The sequence below is a fragment of the Penicillium cataractarum genome, assembly GCF_028827025.1.
Source record: "Penicillium cataractarum strain IBT 29864 chromosome Unknown utg000008l, whole genome shotgun sequence".
Taxonomy (NCBI): Eukaryota; Fungi; Ascomycota; class Eurotiomycetes; order Eurotiales; family Aspergillaceae; genus Penicillium; species Penicillium cataractarum.
In genome coordinates this window covers 951071-970436 of record NW_026622744.1, presented here as the reverse complement: position 1 = coordinate 970436, position 19366 = coordinate 951071, and the positions used below count along the sequence as shown (strand labels likewise).

General features: G+C 50.1%; 8 protein-coding genes across 8 annotated transcripts; 4 read left to right on the top strand and 4 right to left on the bottom strand.

The window, feature by feature from the left end:
* Positions 1 to 21: 21 nt before the first annotated feature.
* N7496_009475 (WD repeat-containing protein) lies at positions 22 to 3562 on the top strand (the record flags this gene model as incomplete). Its single annotated transcript, XM_056702389.1, has 5 exons — positions 22 to 179; positions 269 to 2997; positions 3058 to 3314; positions 3374 to 3493; positions 3554 to 3562. 5 exons carry the CDS (start codon positions 22 to 24, stop codon positions 3560 to 3562), a joined length of 3273 nt encoding a protein of 1090 aa, XP_056551389.1.
* A 526-nt stretch (positions 3563 to 4088) lies between these two features.
* Positions 4089 to 5783, top strand: N7496_009474 (putative MYND domain protein; the record flags this gene model as incomplete). The annotated part of the gene is made up of 1 exon (XM_056702388.1): positions 4089 to 5783. One exon carries the CDS (start codon positions 4089 to 4091, stop codon positions 5781 to 5783), a length of 1695 nt encoding a protein of 564 aa, XP_056551388.1.
* Positions 5784 to 6075: 292 nt separating this feature from the next.
* N7496_009473 (uncharacterized protein) lies at positions 6076 to 8116 on the bottom strand (the record flags this gene model as incomplete). The annotated part of the gene is made up of 4 exons (XM_056702387.1): positions 6076 to 6235; positions 6295 to 7146; positions 7210 to 7776; positions 7842 to 8116. 4 exons carry the CDS (start codon positions 8114 to 8116, stop codon positions 6076 to 6078), a joined length of 1854 nt encoding a protein of 617 aa, XP_056551387.1.
* A 1652-nt stretch (positions 8117 to 9768) lies between these two features.
* Positions 9769 to 10209, bottom strand: N7496_009472 (Zn(II)2Cys6 transcription factor domain-containing protein; the record flags this gene model as incomplete). Its single annotated transcript, XM_056702386.1, has 3 exons — positions 9769 to 9982; positions 10099 to 10114; positions 10173 to 10209. The coding sequence occupies 3 exons, from the start codon at positions 10207 to 10209 to the stop codon at positions 9769 to 9771; spliced, it is 267 nt and encodes an 88-aa protein (XP_056551386.1).
* Positions 10210 to 11047: 838 nt separating this feature from the next.
* On the top strand, positions 11048 to 11568 carry N7496_009471 (LigB subunit of an aromatic-ring-opening dioxygenase LigAB; the record flags this gene model as incomplete). The annotated part of the gene is made up of 2 exons (XM_056702385.1): positions 11048 to 11140; positions 11233 to 11568. The coding sequence occupies 2 exons, from the start codon at positions 11048 to 11050 to the stop codon at positions 11566 to 11568; spliced, it is 429 nt and encodes a 142-aa protein (XP_056551385.1).
* A 1302-nt stretch (positions 11569 to 12870) lies between these two features.
* On the bottom strand, positions 12871 to 13461 carry N7496_009470 (cupin domain-containing protein; the record flags this gene model as incomplete). The annotated part of the gene is made up of 1 exon (XM_056702384.1): positions 12871 to 13461. The coding sequence occupies one exon, from the start codon at positions 13459 to 13461 to the stop codon at positions 12871 to 12873; it is 591 nt and encodes a 196-aa protein (XP_056551384.1).
* Positions 13462 to 14016: 555 nt separating this feature from the next.
* On the top strand, positions 14017 to 14844 carry N7496_009469 (uncharacterized protein; the record flags this gene model as incomplete). The annotated part of the gene is made up of 4 exons (XM_056702383.1): positions 14017 to 14031; positions 14086 to 14599; positions 14649 to 14777; positions 14822 to 14844. 4 exons carry the CDS (start codon positions 14017 to 14019, stop codon positions 14842 to 14844), a joined length of 681 nt encoding a protein of 226 aa, XP_056551383.1.
* Positions 14845 to 15671: 827 nt separating this feature from the next.
* On the bottom strand, positions 15672 to 17615 carry N7496_009468 (uncharacterized protein; the record flags this gene model as incomplete). The annotated part of the gene is made up of 1 exon (XM_056702382.1): positions 15672 to 17615. The coding sequence occupies one exon, from the start codon at positions 17613 to 17615 to the stop codon at positions 15672 to 15674; it is 1944 nt and encodes a 647-aa protein (XP_056551382.1).
* Positions 17616 to 19366: the final 1751 nt, after the last annotated feature.

The following is a 19366-nucleotide window of genomic DNA, read 5'->3' as shown; positions in this document are numbered from 1 at the left end:
TTCCCCTGGTCACTCGCGATCATGAAAGACTCGCTGTACGACCGTCTCTGGCGCCGAGAATGCGGGGACCTGTCGCCTTATGCCTCGCTTCGCGGCATTTACGGCTCCAAAGAATGGATCGACGATCTGGATATCGTGAATGAGTTGGGTGGTCATACGGGATGTGTGAATGCTCTCAGGTATGTCTAACTAAATTCTTTTGGTTCATCTAATCGCCCTCGTCTCCAGTGAGAAGCTTCGTTGACGCGAGAGACTAATTCTGTCGCAGTTGGTCCAAGTCCGGACGTCTCTTAGCTTCTGGCTCGGATGACCAGCATTTGAATATCTATTCGTACCAGCCCGACTCTTCGGATGCTCAGTTCACATTGAACACCACCGTCGCCACTGGCCACAAGGCCAATATCTTCTCCGTCAAGTTTATGCCACACTCGAACGACCGGACTCTGGTAACCTGTGCAGGCGATTCGCAGGTGCGTGTCTTTGACATTGAATACTCGAGCGCCAACGAGAATATCGCTTCCACTTCGGCATTTGCAGCCTCGGCTCGGAGTCGGCGCTTCAATAACTTCTTCGAAGGCACGCGATATCTGAGTGCGGGTAATACTAATGCCAGGGTTTACCGGAGTCATGCCGATCGCGTAAAGCGCATCGTCACTGAATCGTCGCCACATCTGTTCCTTACCTGCTCGGAAGATGGAGAAGTACGGCAATGGGATCTTCGTCAGCCTTCGGAGGCTTACCCTTCTCCACGAGGTGGGCAGGGCTTCATGGCATATCGCCCTGGATTAGACCATGATGACTCCAACGTCCCGCCGCCGCTCATCTCTTACAAGAAGTTCCGCCTTGATCTCAACACGATATCTTGCTCTCCCAGTCAACCGCACTATATCGCCATGGGTGGCGCTCATATGCACTGCTTCTTGCATGACAGACGTATGCTTGGTCGCGACCTCCTGGCCGAAAGAGGTAGCCCGGGCTTTTCTACATCAAGCGCTGCCAGTCTCGATGACGAGATGATGGGCAAAGCAACTCGTTGCGTTCGGCGGTTTGCTCCCCGGGGTAAACGTCGTCTGAAACACCTCGATGATGGTCACATTACCGCCTGCAAAATTAGCGATGCGAACCCTGATGAGATGGTTGTCAGTTGGTCAGGTGATCACATCTACAGCTTCGATCTTATTCGAAGCCCAGATGCGCGGGATGTTTCACCAGAATTGCCTTCTGCGTCGAAGAAATCAAATCGCCGCAAAACCGATTCCCACGGCCGAAAGCGCAAGCGTCCTAAGCCTGCATCGATGTCGTCCCAGGAAAGTGGTGAACGGCACCAGCCTCAACAGCGCTCTGGTGAGCCAGATGCTTTCAGAGTCACCTATGAGAATGGTGAGTCTGAGGACGTGCTCTTCCCGACGATTCCCGATGGGGATGAGCTTGCTATGGTTCAACGCGCCAGATACTCCGTGCTGAACGAGGCCCAGCGACTCAGTATGCGGATTGCAAAGGGTCTTGTCAAGCTTCGCCAGGCGCTGTTCTCTCTGGAAGCGACTGCACGAGAAGCCAGTGAGGCTGAACAGTCGAGTCTCACGCCGTACTCCGGATCTTTTACCTCTGCATTCTCACTAGCCTCGGTGTGGTTGCCCCAGATGGATGAGGTCATGCGTCATTGGCGTTATCCGCTGAATCCATCAAGCGATACTGTTGCTTTCCAGCAATCGCTTCGTCGCCACCGTCAAGCGTCCTGGCGATTTGTCCAAGCTGCTGGTACAATTGCCCGTGCTTTGCATGGCGATGCCTCGGAAGAAGGTGCATCCAATGCAGTCTCGGACTTTGTGCAAATTGTTCCCGCACCTAACGAGGATGAATCTATTGACCCGGAGGCTCAGTTTGGATACGACTTCCTCAAGGCGATCTTGCTTTGGATTCAGGGTGGTAGGCAAGAATTACTCAATGGGTTCAAACGTGGGCAACATCCAAGACGAGTTGAAGGACGATTCCCCATCCCTGACGAGGCCACCGACGATGCGATCGATACTATTCTCCTTCCTTACCTTCAGGGACTTGCTCGAGAAACCCCCATCGTCAATGTGGATGCCTCCCGTTTCGAGCATGATTCCACTCGCATCTTATTCCAGACGCAAGTTGCAGCCGTGACTGCGTTCGGGAATGCGGTGCGGTTGCCACTGGAGGATTTGGGAACTACGGCTGCTCGGATCGATCGGCGCCGTATCTCTAATCCCTCCTCGCATGTTCGGTCTCTGGATCGAGCATCTGCTACTAGATTCTGGGTGCTGCGGGTGGGCCGAGGCATTCTCATGGATGCTGGAAGTGGTGTCAACTACTCATTCGTTAATCGGGCCTTTGGCGGGATTCATACGACTACCGATGACTCGGCTAGTGATGAGGACATGGAGAGAATTCAGGATGATATTGACCCCGATGCGGAAGAAGAGAGAGTGAAATCGATTAATGTGGTGAGAACCGCTCGCTCTGGTCCTATTCCGGTTTCTCAGGGAACCACGGCGACTCCTTCATGGACTTATCCGGATTCCGAGGCCTCCGAAGCAGATGTGCGTCGGAATGGTCGTGATGTCGGCGAGGCAGAAGCATCTGAGGACGAGGACGATGATGCAGAAAGCGACGAAGATGAAGAGGAGTATGAAGAAGCAGACGGCTGGCATTTGGGCCTGGGAGACTCCTCGGAAGACGAAGATGATAGAGAGTCATCCGGCGAGGATGGCGAAGAGCCGTTGTTCATACGGGGTACCACTCGCAAACCACGCCGTGGAGAAATCGAGTCCGATACGCCGATCTCTGCTCATACGCGGGTCTATCGTGGACACTGCAATATCAAGACCGTCAAGGATGTCAACTTTTTCGGGCTGAATGATGAATACGTAGTCAGCGGGAGTGACTCGGGGCACCTTTTCATCTGGGATCGCAAGACGGCGACTCTGGTGAATATCCTGGAGGGAGATAGCGAAGTTGTCAACGTTGTCCAAGGTCTGTCACTATTTATCTCGATACGAAGTTTGAAACACCACAACTGATTTTCCCACACAGGTCACCCTTATGAACCCACCATCGCCGCCTCGGGGATTGACAACACTATCAAGATCTTCTCACCAGATCGACACGCGCAAGATCTCGCACACCGCGGTATCAATATTCTAGATCCAGACAACCCTGCCAACCTTGTCGGATCCGCAGTGCGCAATCTCGGCGGACTCGAGAGCCGTAAACGTCTCCAGGACAGCTATCGCATCATGAGTCAGAACGATGTCGATCGTCGCGGTGGCATGAGTGAAGCCTACATTACAGTGCGCTATTACCTCGAACGAACTCCATCTCTTTCCCCTTGACTGACTTTTCGAAATAGAGAAGCATGCTGGCGCGTCTTGCTGCTACACTCCGTGGTGGACAGGCTGGAACCGGTGGTCTGGCTGCTGGTATGGCCCCAGGTGAGGGTGCTACGGTTGTTCTTGATGATAATTGCAATGTCAGTCTCCCCTTCCCAATTCTCTGGAGACTATGAAAGACAAACTAACGGAGGATATAGGTGATGTGATACATCGCGACAGTGACCTCGGAGAACCGTGCCCCCCCCCCCCCCCCCCCCGCCCCCAAGTTTATATCCCTTATTCATTTCTTTATTGTTATTACTACTTACCCTGATATCCAGAATGTTTTATTTGCATCAAGGGAAAAGCGGGGGGTTTTAATTCTTTGAATGATGTAATTTGAATCCGCACTGAGAATGCATGAGGCATGAAGTTTACTATGGTGGGATAGTTTGGACATCATCGTAGAGATTGATGATAGAATGGATGAAACCAACAATAGGATGAATAGTCTGTCTCAAACATCATACTACTTTCCAGGATTTACAACCTAGTTAGCTTCTAACTGCTATTAAGATTGGCATAGTTCATCTCGAAGAATAACCCCTCTACACCCCCACCAAATCCATCGGAAATGCCCCACATGCAAAGAAAATCCACTCCGCCACAAGATTTAAAGATTTGAAGATTTCCCATCTCACAACTATCCACGCCTGCATTGCCTTACACCTACCATCAATTGCCTAGCACATCATGGCAACAGACCTCCTACAGGCTCGCGCCTCCAAAACCGCCCAACTCTACGCCGACCCGCACAATCCACACCTCTACCTCGATCGCGCCCGCCTCTATGAACAACTAGGCTTCCCCGATCTCGCGGCGGCGGATGCGTATCGCGCTCTCTCGCTGCTGGAGTCTGTCGTTGATCCGGATGGATGCGAATTCCATGCTAGGAAGGTTGATACTACTGTCACTGCGGAGAAGAAGAATCGTGATGATGGTGGTGAGGAGGAAGATGAAGACGAGGAGGACGAGGACGAGGGAATACCCGTGACGCAGGAGGAATACGATGCAATCATTGGCGATGTATATGCCGTGCTAGTGCGCAGTCTCGTCCGATGTGGCTGCTATCGCGATGCGTTTGAATTCGGCGTCCGTGGACTTGGACTACTGCGCGAATTGGATTCGGAGAAGAGCGCGGGTTCTATCGCCATTTTGAACGAGCAGATGGACTCTATCAAGAAAATTTACCAGTCGCGCACGGGTATCAATGACGATATCAAGCTAGATGCAATTGACTCCGCTATCCTGCCAGCTCAGGGCTTCGCTCGTCGCATCTTGTATCCCTGGAACGAACATGAACCCGATCGCCGTGCGCCGGAGGAACTCGTCCTCTTGAACGAGAGACTGAAGACCGTCGCGCCGAAATGCGAGGTTCGTGCCGTGGCTTTACCGGCTCTACATGGAGATACACCCGACGAAGACGAAGTCTCCGTACAACTGGGCCTCTTCGCAAAGGAAGATATCGCCCCGGACGAGATTATCCTGCGCGAGTCCTCGCTGTTGACGGCTACGAATCGTTTACACGATGATCTCTGTGATGCTTGTAATGCGCCTCTTCCAGATCTCTCAGCTGAGAACCCGCCTGTTGGATGCGAGGGCGGTTGCGCCGATACAATCTTCTGTAGCCAGGACTGCCACGATACCGCGCAGAAGGTGTACCACGGTGCGATCTGCGGTCTGGAAGATGGTCTCGAGTCTATCGGCAAGGATATCCCCGACCCAAAGGATAAAGCGGATTATCTGTACCTACTCCTGCTAGGCCGAGCCCTCGCCATGTCTGCCACACAAGACGTCCACGCCCTTGATCTCCCAGAGGTCAAGTATATCTGGGGAGATTTCCACGACTTTGATCTCATCCCTTCCGCAACCTCCACGCTATCAAAAGACGAATCCGCCACCCTCCCCTTCTCCTTCCAACTAAACATCCTCCAACCAACCCGCTTCCTCGAAGAAATGGAACTAAACCCCTACACCACCCTCCTCCGCTACGACACCTGGATCCTAAACACCCTCTACGCCAAATTCCGCGGCACCGCCTCCGGCCGCCTGTCCACCTGGGACGGCGGTCCAGAGCTCTGCGCCGTCCATCCACTCTGGTGTCTGGCGAACCACTCGTGTGATCCGAACGTGCGGTGGGAGTGGGGTGGGGAGATTACGTTCCGCGCGCGGAATGATGAGGAGACTGCTGTTTGGGCGCGGACTAGGGAGGATGGCAGGATTGAGATGAAGGATGCTAAGAAAGGTGGGATTAAGCGGGATGAGGAGATTTTGAATCATTATTGTGATATTGGGTTGGGGGTTAAGGAGAGGAGGGAGTGGGCTTGTGGGGCTTTGGGGGGGAATTGTAGGTGTGAGAGGTGTGTTTGGGAGGCGATGGAGGATTAGATTTTAGTCATTGGGAGGGGAGCATCCATATAGACAAGGGTTTTGTTGCTGGTGATCTTGTTGATATACCTATTAGACTTCGTTAGGTTTGCTTTGGTTTGTTTCTAAAAAATGGATCAAATCTGACGCCATTTTAAGCCTAGGGTTACTGTATATAGTAATTATATGGTTGAAGAGTAAAGAATACTGCGGATTTAGATATAAGATCTTGAATAAATAGTACCAACATGTGATAGCTATATACTATAGCGATACTTTACTAGCGACTCTGACCGCATATCCGATCGGATTTTCAGTAGTCATCGTATCTTCCTCCTCCTGGCTTCCTAACCAGTTCTTTCACTTTGACCGGTGTGTTGGAAGAGTCAGATGGTACGGATGAAGACTGATCTAGGTCGGAAACCTGTGGCTGCTGAGAGACAGAATCGTACTTGTGTTTGCGCATAAAGAAACTAAAGTCAAGTGTTGATTAGCACATATATTGGATATTGTTGGATAGAGATGTTCTGACATGAACGTGAAGATGACAGCTGCGAGGAAGGGGACTCCAAGCCCCACGCAGAGACCGATGATAACTTTGTTACTTGTACCATTCGTGGAACCATTGAGAATGCTACTCCCTCCAGTGGCTGAGCTGGGGTCATAGGATTTCGGTGCTCCAGATGTTGAGAACATCCTTTTCACCTCTTCTCCGAATGGAATGGCACTGGTGACGGAGACAAAGGTACTTGCTGGCATTGTTGCGCTCGAACCTGATGTGACGGTGACCGTCGATGTCACGGTGGTTTCGTAAGATGAAGTATTCTGGTAGCGAACAGGGCAATATACTACGCCTGAAGTAATACAATTGACAATTGTATAGGACTCGACCGAGGTCACAGTTGTTGTTGTCACGCTCTTTTCAGAGTTCTCTCTTTCGATGAATTCCGCGCGAGCGGTGATGGCAGATGATGCAGTCGATCCGATAGAGGCACTCGATATGGTCGATGCCGACTTGGTCTTTGCACAGGTACTAGCAAGAGTCGTATGCCAGACAGGAACAGTTGTGCTAGGCGCCGGACCCCAAGCATATGTACCGACAGCCACCGTGGCACCAGCCGCTGCTCCAACTGCCAGGGTATATTCCACCGCTGCCTCCAGTTCACAGTCACCACTCTTGGCGTCCTCAATGTGGCTGACTGTGGTCACAAAGTCCGCAATATAGGCGAAGATATCAGCCACGATACCGGCACTGAATTTCGGCAAAAAGTCTTCATCAACGGACATATCCGCCCCCACGCTCGCTTTGAGACTCAGTACAGCCTGAAGAGAACCCCCTTCGCCTGAAAGGGTGACGGGTAATACCTCGTAAGATGCACCAGGCCTAGAATGGTCACATTTTGGTCAGTAGCACAAATTTGTTTGACTTGCCAAAGGGGTAACCTACAGTGTGACACTCGATAAATCTGTATTGAACATTTCCAGCTCAAAGGAAACTCCGTCATCGAGTTTGATATGAATGCCGCTTCCAATATCGATTTGGGCCTCGGCAATCAGAATCAAGTCCACACTGAACAAGACTCCTAGCTCAACCCCTGGAACTGAAATTCCTACCGGACTCTCGGATGTGTAGATGTTCAGTGTATAAGCCGCGCCTGTGGCTAACTGTATGTCGAGATCCAGATACATCTCAAGGTCATTGAAATCCAAGGATACTTTAGCACCCGAAATACTACTATCGTCCAGGTTGACGTCGACATCTAGTGTCGGCCAGGCCGTGATATCATTTTCAATGTCGCTAATGTCCAGACTTGCGACGTCTGAAAATACCTTTTTAACATAGGTCTCTAGTTGGTCAGTCATGTTACTGACGGTACTAGAGGCCTCGCTCTTGATATTATCGACTGCTTGAGTGAAGTTGGTGTCCCCCGTAAGTGTTAGACCACCAGTGACCGATCCATTAAGGTAACAGGTCGAACAGATAATAGATATGGTTGGATTGTAGTTCGTCGAGCTGCAAGGTTGTGAGAAATACGTCTTCACGGAAAGAGAATATCAATAGGATGAGGATGTCCCGACCTGTCTCCGTATTCCGCATTGTTCTCTCCAAGGGTAAACAGAGTTGCTCCTTCCCAGGCCTTTGAGAGTGATGTCTGATTCATTTTGTAAACACTGTTCTGAGATCTGGCGACATGGAAAGCTCGCCCCAATGCATTCAAAGTGTCCGCATCTGTCATTCCTGGTCCGTTCCTAGTCCGCAGGGCACTGTTCATGCTGTTCATGGGTGCCAGCGCTCCAGCGGAACCTAGTATGGGCATCCAGCCCAATAGGATGGGCAACATAGAGACGAGCATATTGTATATCGTTCGGGACAGTAGTATGGCCCCCTCCAGTCCCCGTGAGCGAGCGGCAGTGATGGATTTTATGTTCAAAGTCTTGCGCTCGTGATGACTGCGACTCTCTCGCAGAGCCCAACAAATCCATTCGATCTCTGCTGTGCCTCATTTGGCCCCATTTCTTTGGCTGTGGGGGTTGGGTTTCACAGGGGTCGATTTAGCACCAACAGAAACCGTACGAACCATGCATCTCTTGATCTAGGCTGTGAAATCATTGGCGCGGATGTCCCGTCCCAGATAAGAGGCGGGTTCACTAATTTAGTAGCCCTACAGGGATTTGATAATGGTCCTGCTGCGGTCCCCGGCATTTCTGATAGGAAAATAGACCCTTGAAGTTGATAAATTGCAGTCATGGTGCTACATGTATCCAGAGGCAGCCCATATATCCAAATATTTCTTCCTGTAGGTGAAAAGGTTAACTTGTTTGAAAAAATGAAGATGGGTGGAGCAGACAGCAGAGGATCGGAAATCACAAGGCGGCAGTAGGGCGATGTTGCGTCGAAGGTCTAAGGTACGTGCCGCATAAGCTCGGAGGACCTAATGCACGCACTAACCACAGCCCGAAGTCATGATAGGTAAAGATCACCATCGAACTTGTCTAGTGGCAGTTTCGGCCCCTTTATGGCGGTTGGGCCCGAGCGCAATTTTATTTCCAACCACCCCGGAACCTCTAGCAAAATCAAACTAGCGCAACGGGGTCACCGATGGGTCATTTGGGGCCAAAGTCTCAGCCGCAGTAGTGCTCCCGATTGTCGTTAGAGGAGCCGGAAAATTGCGGGGGCTTTTAGAGTCCATTAGGCGAGATTAATCCCACGATCTCCCTGGGCCTCTCGAGGTGACCAGGAAAACATTTATTTTAATCAGAACCTCGAAGGGACCCGGCCATAGGACGTTCAAGAAACAAAAAGGCTTTGCGAATAGAATTTGATGAGATAAAGATGACTTCCACTTTCGAAAGCCGCCCCCAATGGTGCTCTTGGTATAACAGAGCCGTAACCAATAGTTGGAAGCTCTCAGTGGATGGATACATGGGCTACATCATGCAGAGTAAAATACTCGGAGGAAAAAACTGAAGTTGGCAGTCAATCCGGGTGTCTGTGATCCCTAAATGTTTGAATTATATAGCTCTACTGTAGGGAGAGGGTCTTTTGATCCCCAAGATATAACTTCCCAAGTTCAAGTTATGTCACATAGTCTTCGAGCCCTTGTCAAGAATTCAACCCGCTATTACTACAAACATGTTATGCAGCGTTCGGAATATGCAGAGACTGGGCAGCCCAGATAGCGTCCGATTCATCTCTAATGACGGATTCTGATCATATTTATCTTCGCGTTCTGTGGCGACGTTGCCACACTCGAGGCTCTTAATTATGCCTCTAATGTCAACTACGGTCTTGCTTCTTCCTCAAAAAGCCTATATTTCATCTGGACATACGGGTATACAGGTATGATTCCGACAATATTTGCTGGTTTGTGGTCTCAAGTAGAGTTTTAGACGACGTAAAATGCCCTATAGCAAGCGATAGATAATTAAGAAAGCTACCGAAGCAGAAAGGTCCTTACTATTAAAATATACTACCATAATGCAACCTTTACCAGCAATTAAGTGCTCACAAAATAGGCACTTCCCGGTAGCATTTAGGGCCACTGGCCGGCCACTCGCAGTCTAACCCTTTCTCCTTGTAGCGCTTACAGGGCTTTTCCACGTCGCATTTCAGCTTGGACTCGGCGCATGTCGCGCAGGCTTGCGGAACACGACCGTTGCTGGGAGGCGGCCGTTTGCGCTTGCCAGTATGGCCCGCCGCATGGAGCTTCAAGAGTTCCCTTCACATCGTTAGTTGAGGTTGGTCTCAGACGATATGCCGAGGCTGAATGGACAGACTGGCGATTGGGAGACTCACGGTCAGGCAAACCCCTTATTGCAGACCTGACAGACATACGGCTTCTCAAGGGTGTCTTCAACCGTCAGCGATCGTGTCTATTACCGGTGGGAGTTTCTTAGAGTGGAACTTACGGGACCGCACATAGCGGATCAAATGGTCAGCGCCCATAGCTCTTGCGATAGCTGGTGCGGTGGTAGTAACCCTCTCCTCCGGGAGAGTTGGAGACGACAGCTGGGGAAGAATCATGGAGCCTTTCGAGATATTGCCAGCCGGTGTGGGCTACATGAGGGGAGAGGAGGGTGAATGATAGGGTGAGAAGGTGAGTCGAGATGTGGACGAAGGAGGAAGAAGGTCTATGGGGCGAGATTGATGTGAAAAGGTTTCTGGCATCACTAATAGCACTGTAGGGTCAAAATGCGGGGAACCCTAACACTAATCATGTTGCTCCGTCGCTCTGTTGCTACTGGGATTATGGCTGCAGCAACTTCGGGTTATCCTTGTCTGCCATTTGTGCCTCTGGATGCTCCTGCCATCACCATCACCACGTACATCCCCTTTAAGCCCCACCCAAGTTATGACCTAGAGCTCCCTGAATGCAATATGTAAGTCGATCCCCCGCAAAAGGGGTCCCTGACTGAGCAGAACTTCCACCATCTTTTCCGAAGGGTTCAAGGCCCCTCAAAAGTGGAGGAACCCGTCGGGATATGCCTGGACCATCTGTATTCGATACTCTCCGCCAGGACCAGATCAGGACAACCGGAGGATGGCCAATCCCATGACACTTCCAGATTTGGTAGATATTTAACGATATCTGGTAAATCTCGCAAGAACTTAGAGTACAATATTGTATACACTAAACGTTGCTTGATCTGTAAACAAGATAGGTGAATCGCGCCCCTCCGTAAGCCCTAACTCCCTCTCCTTCACCATACTCTACACAGAGCGCAGGTATTCTCTAACTGTCCCAGGCTTAACACCAGTCCATATCTTCTCTCATGGCTCGACCATGATACTCGGTGAGAAGAGCGCCTCGGCCGATTATTGGCGAAAATGCGGTGACGAGGCGCTAGCGCGCAATATCAAGGGCATCTTGATCATAGTAAACGTTACTTCCACCTCCCTTTACCACCGCCCCAAAGCAAAACACCTTACCAATATACATGGGTCCGTCCATAATCTAAACTGGAATAGGTGGGCGCCGATGCTACGCTTCCGGGATGCCTTTGCCATGGAGACGCCGCCCGAGGATTGGGTGTTGGGGTTCCGGCAGGTGGTCGAGAATGTGATTTCGAAGCCTTCGGCCCCGCAGTTGCGGATGGGATGACCAAACTTATGAAACATCCACGGTTCAGGGATGCGCATGTCACTGACGATCATATTATCCCGGCGATGTTTGTTGCGGGGGTAGTGAGTGATTTGGAGGATATAGGGTCCGAGGCGCTGATGCCGGCGGAGGATTGGGAGTTGACTAATATGTGTAATTCGCAGTTTACGCTTGGGGTGTGGGGGAAGGCTATTGCTGCTTGAGCTTGCCATGTACGAGGGGGTGGATGCGTGGTTTAGTAGAATGGTGTTGTAATTAGATTTGGGTTGATTAAGGTTATCTGTTTTTCTACCTTCACTGAGCTTAAATGTATCCACACTTTGGCAGTTTGGCTAACTCTGTGTTAGGTACTAAATATGATATAAGTTGGCAAGTACACAGACATAAAGTAACGAGAAACCAACACTCACTCACCACCAAAACAACCAACACCACCACCCCGAAAGAAAACTACCTAAGCCCCCAACCTCCTCACCAATAAAAGTACAATGCCCCAAGGCTGAAACTACACCCACACCCGGGAAAATCTTAATCAACCAACTGGTAATAATCCCCTGCTCAAAGAACCAAATCTTAAACCAAGCACGCTGTCCTAATTCAGGTAATGGGGTCTGGAGCATGCGGAGCTCTGCTCTGCTGATTCTTCCTCGCTCGGTGTAACCACCCGTCCTCGGAACCTATATGGGGGAGGACAGGAAGCTCATCTGAGCCCATCCACAGGAATGAGCCGTGAGGTCGATCATACGGTCTGGAGGTATGATCTCTCGACTGTACCTAGAAGTTGGTAGTGTGATATACTTACCCAGAGGCTTATACCTTACCCACATGACTGCATATTCATCCATCCTCATGACATCCACCTGAGAAGAGACGTCAAGACGAGGCAACGATGTCATCCACCACAATAACCCTCCCAAACAAATAACATGTCAATTCTAACAGACTACGGGCTCCATAACAGTGGCATAAAGTCCACTCCTCCGGCATCGACGTAAGAGTCTATCTTTATCCGGGTGATGGTTTTTGGGGTATGGTTGAATTCCGTCAGTACCTCTTGATAGCCCCAGCCTGGGGGAAAGTGGTGGGTGGGGATCATGCTGACGGATTTAGTCGGTTACACAAGTCTGGCGGGTTACGGAGGAACGGCTGAATGATCGGATCTTTCACGATGAAGTGGGGAGGGAGTGGTGGTTATACCTTGTTGTCTGTTTTCGAGGAGTAAATATCAATGTCGTTGTGTATGGCTCAGAATATACATCTTTCTCCGTATATCAAGACCCACAAAGTTCGGATCGCCGCAGCTGACAACCTTAATATGACGTTATGCTACACGAAGGTAGTTGATCTAGCCAAACTGAGCTTAGTGTATTATGGGTCTCCAGGAAAGAAAGCGTGTGTATAAACTGTTTTGGAAATCCTCGTCTTCTATTCCAACTAAATAATAGTCTAACGATAACCGCATTCCCCAAGGTACACATTCTCATTCGCCGAAATAGATAGGTAGATCACGAACTAGATCTCACCCCCATCCCCCCCAAATCCTCCCCCAACTTCCTCCCATCAACCTCAATCTCCTCCGCAGGCTGCAAAACGTACAACATCCGCGCCCACTGCTCAACCACCTCGCCATTTTCCCCCTTTATAGCCGGGGTAACATTCCTCCATGCATGGTTTGTACCCCGCTGCACCGCCACATCCCCACGCTTCAACACCCGCGTCTCCCCCGAATCCAGCACTAGCTCGACCTCCCCCTCCAGCACGACACCATAATCCAGCGAGAGCGTGCGGTGCATCGGGCTCAGTGCGGCCGGTGGGAAGTCGACGATCCGACAGACGGTACCTGAGTAGACGACCAGACCCGGGGGCTTGGTGAGGTATTCGGCGTATTCGGAGATATCGGCGTCGTCGCTGAGCTTGGCAGGGAAGTGGCTGCTTGTGTAGGCGAGGCTGAAGTCAGCGGTGTCCGGGATGGGGTTTACCGGCATGGTTTCGGGGAGGGTGGAGGAGAAGATGGCATTGCCCTTGTCATCGTGGGTGGTTATGAAGCGGGAGAGGGGGCGGATGGTTTTGGGGGTTTGGGGGGTGGTTGAGGACATTTTGCTGATTCTGTTGCAGTTGGTTGTGGATTGGGATGTAGAGAGAGAAAGATGTGGCTGGATATGTGAAGTATTTAGGTACTTTGTTTACCTCCTGTGGGGAAGTGTTGTGCTTCTCCACCGTGAAGACCAACTAATATCTTAGGTACCGTTCGGGTCCACATCGGGATAGGTGGGGGATATAGAACAATGAGTAGTAACTAATAAAGGTGGTATTACTTTACGTTTCGTGAAACTAAATACGTGGTATATATTGCAGGCTAAAAGCTAGAAATTACACAAGATAAAAGTAGCTTAAATTAATAACTATTAATTTAGTTATAGGTAGGTTATTACGCTAGTCACTACAAGTGATCTCTGGCCACATATTGCCCGATAAAAACCAGTAGTGCACTTTTAGCTCATTCATATTCCAGTTATCTGATTAATCTTACCTCTCTATAACCCTTCGTAAATTCTTGTAAAATATTGTTAAATTTCAAAGATTTCAGTTATGCAGCGCTAACCTTATGCACTAGTGGAGGAGTCAGCAAATCTGTGGCCAGAGAGTGTGCAATGAGGGAGACTCATGTAACTTGGCAGCCCACAACTAACTACCTAAATAATTAGCTGTCTATTACTTAGCATCCCCGCACGCACGGAGCTACCAAGGAGTATACAATAACCGATATCCAGGTGGCTACTTCTCCGCTATACTCCCCACCCCCACCTCCACGGGCCAAGATAAAATCTGACGAACGAGATAGGTCCCACTCCGTCGCGAGCTGGGGCGGCATCCTCCTAGATCTCTGCAAAAACGTCGAAGACTCCCAGGCCGGCAGCAAACACCAGCACCTCCGATTCATCACCGGCCGGCATGACCTCCCCTTCTACTACAAAGAGGAGATCAAGATCCAGCGCAGCTTCCTAGACGCCTTCCTCAAGGTCAAATGCCACGAGTACTGGCCTACAGACCAAACACCTAAGGCCGATCTCCTGCTGCAAAAAGGCGATGTGGGATTCAACAACGGCGAGGCTGAGAAGCAGTACCCTCGTCGGACGGAGACGGAGTGGCCCGTCGCTCGGACGCAGTACACACGGTCACTATCTCATCCCAGACCAGGAACTAGTTATATCACACCCCGCGACCGTCCCACCTGTAAACCTCACTTACTAAGCGCTAGGCATGTTGAAAAAGCCCTACCTAGTCCAATTCCTCACCTCTGCCTCCGAGAAGGAGACTGAGATTACCGGGCACATCTTCGCGCATCTCAACGTAGTCATGAGCCTGTACCCCGCGTCCCCAACACCAAAGGGCGTCGACCTCTTCCTCACCGGTACATTTCCCCGGGGGGTAAAAAGGTCTTCTAAACCGGTACAGCTGGCGACCCCGTCCGAAGCTGATTCTCGAGGTCGCGTCGGGAGGTACCCAGGGTAGTATGATTTTCTTGCATCACTCGGTTACTGACCGGTGAGTTCTATTATTCTGCTTTGTAGTAGCGATGGCGAAGGATTTTAGGTCCCCAGAGAAGTTGGAATGACTGCACTATATTATCTTTGGGCACGGGGATAATTATGTTAGTTTTCCCGTTATTCCGGAGAGGGAGTATACTGAATCGTTACCTATGCTGGGGTGTGTCGATCATGTACCGGTATAAGGATATAGATAGAATGGGATGTTGTTATTATCCTCTGACTCCATATTATAATGCATATATGAGTTCGTTTTAAAAAAAATTAGTATTGGTTGCTTCGTTACGAGAGAGTAATGAGGACTGAATCCCGGCGATACCGAAATTTGAAGCTTGCAGTCTTTCAATGTATTATACTGCCACTCAAGTTCATTCCGCAAAATTCATACACTCGGCAAGCTAGCTTAAACCAAGTTGAACGAATGCCACAAATGCCACGAATGCCAGGGATTTACGCGCCATGGCAAGCAGTAAAGCAAATGGTTTGGTTACTCTCCCGGCTGCTCGGCGCATGGGCTTAACACCTTCAAAGATCCTACGTCAGAGCGTAGTGGTGTGAATCCGTCCGTGGTTGAGGAGCTTCACATCTCTAGTCCAGATCACTTCGGTATGACTTCAATCGTCGAATATTCTGAATATTTCCATATAGACTACTTCCGTGCGTTCTTGCAGGGCTGATTTCCCAGCTTACTGGTAGAGAGGGCTTCCACTTAGCTGCCCTAAGGGTGACATCCCCAGCGGCTGGCCACGGCCTGGGTCCTAGCTCGCTGAGGCGCAGGCCTGTTGCACAAGCTCCAGAACAGGCAGAGCCAACTGCTCCATATGCATTCCCAGGTGCCCAGTTAGCTTCTTCCAGGTGGGAAAGATGTTTCCACAGAACCGACAGGGTTCGTTCACCAAGGTGCTACTCGTCTCGTGTTTGCATTCCTCGACCAACTTTGATAAACGATCAACCTCCTTCGAGGCACCACTATCGGGTACAGATCCCTTGGGCTCGAGCATATCATGCTCGCGTAGGACATGGTGGATGAAAGCGGACCTGCGGGTGCAAGTGTAGATGCAACCTGGATACGAACAGGTCCACCACCGGAGGCGCCGATGTCGCTCACTTTCATGGCGAACCCAGCTTGCTTTCCGTTTAAAGAACCAAGGCCCAGTACAATCCGGAAATGTGCACATGTATAGCTGTAAATCTTCTAGGATGTGCCTAGACCAATCAGATGGTTTATGGATCGTCTTTACTTGGAAACAGATTGGACACTCAAAGACGGCCGGTAGTTTACTAACGGGCGGTAAGGGGATATTACCAGGAAATTGATCGGGTGAAATGGCCCCTTCGTTTGGGAGATATGACTGATCATGGTTATGGTCATTCCACACGTCAGTGGTACCCTTGCGTCTTGTCAATAGCAACGCTTGACCCCCTGAGCCGAAACAGAGCTCGCCCGACTTGCAGGATCCCTTTTCGACAGCGGCCATGTGTTGCTGTTGGCGCTCAATAAGCTTGCGGTACCGAAGAAGCTGCTCTTGTGTGAACCGGTGGATCAAAATAGCCGTCATCCGCGGGTTGATCTGTGCGATATGCGCCTCGAACCCTTCTAGCGTGGGCTTCGGTAAGACTCTTGAAAGCTCCTTTACGAATCCTTTCTCCTCGGCCACCTCGAGTTTATCATTCTCATCAGTCCGCCACTTCTCGATTCCGGGTGCAATGCTGCCAGGTGAGGGTTCGGCATCCATCTCGAGCTTGATATTGCTGGAGTGTGCACCACCATGTGTGGCAGACCAAGGCATCTCGCTTTGACTTTGACTGCGGGTTCTTGGAGGAGAGGTCTGCACTTTGGGCAAAACAATTTGTTCGCTCATCGGCGATAACATGTCATCTAAACTTGGAGAGCGGATAAGCTCATTTGACTGGCGGAATGAGTTACCGCTACTAGGTTCCCCTTCCACGTCGGCCTGTTGGGTCGTATCGGTGGCCCTCCCAAAAAAGGGATCAGGTGCTTGATTTGTTGGGATCGGGGATTCCTGGTAGACACCATGCATCAAATGGCTACGGGCCGTGCTTAGCTCTTTAAAGGTATTAGTGATGTTCAATGACTGCTCCAATTGGAGTATGACATTGTTGACACTGTCATTGTCAATGGTTGCTGTGATCGATGCGGTATCAAGTTCTTCCGCACGCCTTTGAAACGCTGCCATGGCCGCGTAGGAGCTTTCTGGCTGTACTGAAGCCTCTCTGTGCATATTATCATGTAGAGTATCCCGCCCAGGAAGGATTTGCGAGGGTTGACTCGAACTGGCAGTCGATTTCCACGAAGGATCAGCACCGGCTGTCGAGAAATTGTCCACTCTATGCTCATCAGGAATAGCAGGAAGAGAGTCGGAGGCTGTGCTCCAACCCGTCTCATCCTCGCTAATCATACCATCATCGCTACTCTCATGAATCATAACACCAGGCCCTGGAATGGAATGAATGGTGCGGTGGAAGCCGAGGCTGAAATAATCCTCTGGGCGGAGGGGATAATCTGCGGTATTGCTTGTAGCATCATCATCATCCGCCTCAATGTCAGCCGCACCCTGGACTGTCTGTGACCAGAGCCTGGTTTCTTCATTCCTCTGTTTGCGTTCGTGCCGGATCATTATGTCATTAGGGCTAGGCACGTAGTCATTTCCACGAGAGGGCGGATCATAGCCAGCGCGCATATTGAGGGGTTGGTCCCATGTCATGTTAGGAGACAACAGTATGGACTGTGAGGAACCCGAATGATAAAGATCACTGCCATCATCGCGATGATCATCTGGTTCGTCGGGTCTGTCATGGAGCTGTTGTCTTGCGTGAGTGAACGCGCCCAGTGAGTCCACAAGAGGCACGCTTGTCGTTATGGCTGTGTCACTCGGGCCCCATGGATGTGCATCGCTCCTCAAGTCAGGGTTGAGATCATGGTGGCCTGCGATAGTGTGTTCGGATGGACCGTATGCTAGATTGAAATCCAAGTTCCGTTCAGGCTGCGGGAGTGTCGATATCCCCTGATTGGAGACGACTCGGGCTTGTTCTTTTAGGCCGAAAGTAGGTAATTGCTCAATACATTTCTCAAAATACCCCTCAAAGGATATTCGGGCAAAGGTAAGGAGGTGTTGAATAACGTGATTAATTAAATCACTGGAACTCAAGTTCGTCAAGCTGTACACGGGACAAAATGGACAATTTGTCAGAGGAGTATCTCTTGCCTTATTTTCAAAACAAGAATCGGCAAGAAAATCTAGATCTAGTTCGAGATCTAGTTCTTCAAACTGGTCTGAATGACACTCCAAGATATGTCCCTTGAATTCTGACTTGCTGTCAAAAGCGAGCTTCGTATCGTGCCGAGTATCCATACAGGCCCAGGTGCCGCTAATGTGTTCGTTCGTCATATGCCTGACCCAAGCTTTCATTGATTTGAACAGGGTGTTCGGAGTAGGGCATGATTCCAAGACGCAGATGTAAGGCATAATGTCTCCCAGAATATGTTCTCTAGTTGAGACGAATCTCGTCAGTTCAAGAGGTGGCTTCAAATATGGACGAATCCATTTTACGTACCTCCATTTTCCTCTGCTGAATTCTTTCACTGGGCAAACCTGCATGCAATACGGACATTCCCATTCCTCCTGGCCTGGTGGCACAGCTGGTGGTTGTGGAAACCATGACCAGCTGCCCAACGTCTCTGTTTCCATCGGGGTTGGAGCTGAGTACTCTCCCCATTCAAGAGAATTGAACTGAAAAATCGGGTTTACTCCAGCAGTCTGGGTAGAGAGTGGGGGTAAGCTGGAGATGGGCGGAAGAGCCGACTCCAGATAGGGACTTCGAGATGATTTCTCAGATCTAGGAGCCTCTTGAGCCTTCCGTGCATAGATATATGCAAAGTTTTGCCGACGCAAACAAATCGTCTCTATCAACCGCTCTTCCATCTCATGACTTATGGTCATTCCCTTCAATAAAGGCTCAACCCGCTGCCTTGCAGTGATAGTAAACTCTTCCAACAAATTCATTCCACTTGTACTATAATCAACATAGTTGACAAGTTTCAAAAATTTGTGGTCAACCCCTGACCGATGGATTGCTCGGGAAAAACGAAGAAGCTGGTTAATTGCAACTTCAATTGCCTTTAGCATGACTAAGAAATCCATTGTCGTAAACCTTTGGCCGTCATGGGCCGTAGGGCCGTATTCTACTCGATATTTATTAGCTCCAGATCACTGGTCAGTCAGTCTGCAAATCGAATCTTACCGGTCAAACTAGTCTTGAGGTCATCCAACAGATCTTCCATGGTGGACAAAAGTATGGGGTTATTTCGTAGAATCCAGTCTAATGATGTGCGAGATGAACCGGAGATACTGTTGTTGGATGTCCATAGATTGAATCTAAAAACCTGGTTCTCGGCCTCCTCAGCATGTTGGCAACCCGGGGGAAAACACTC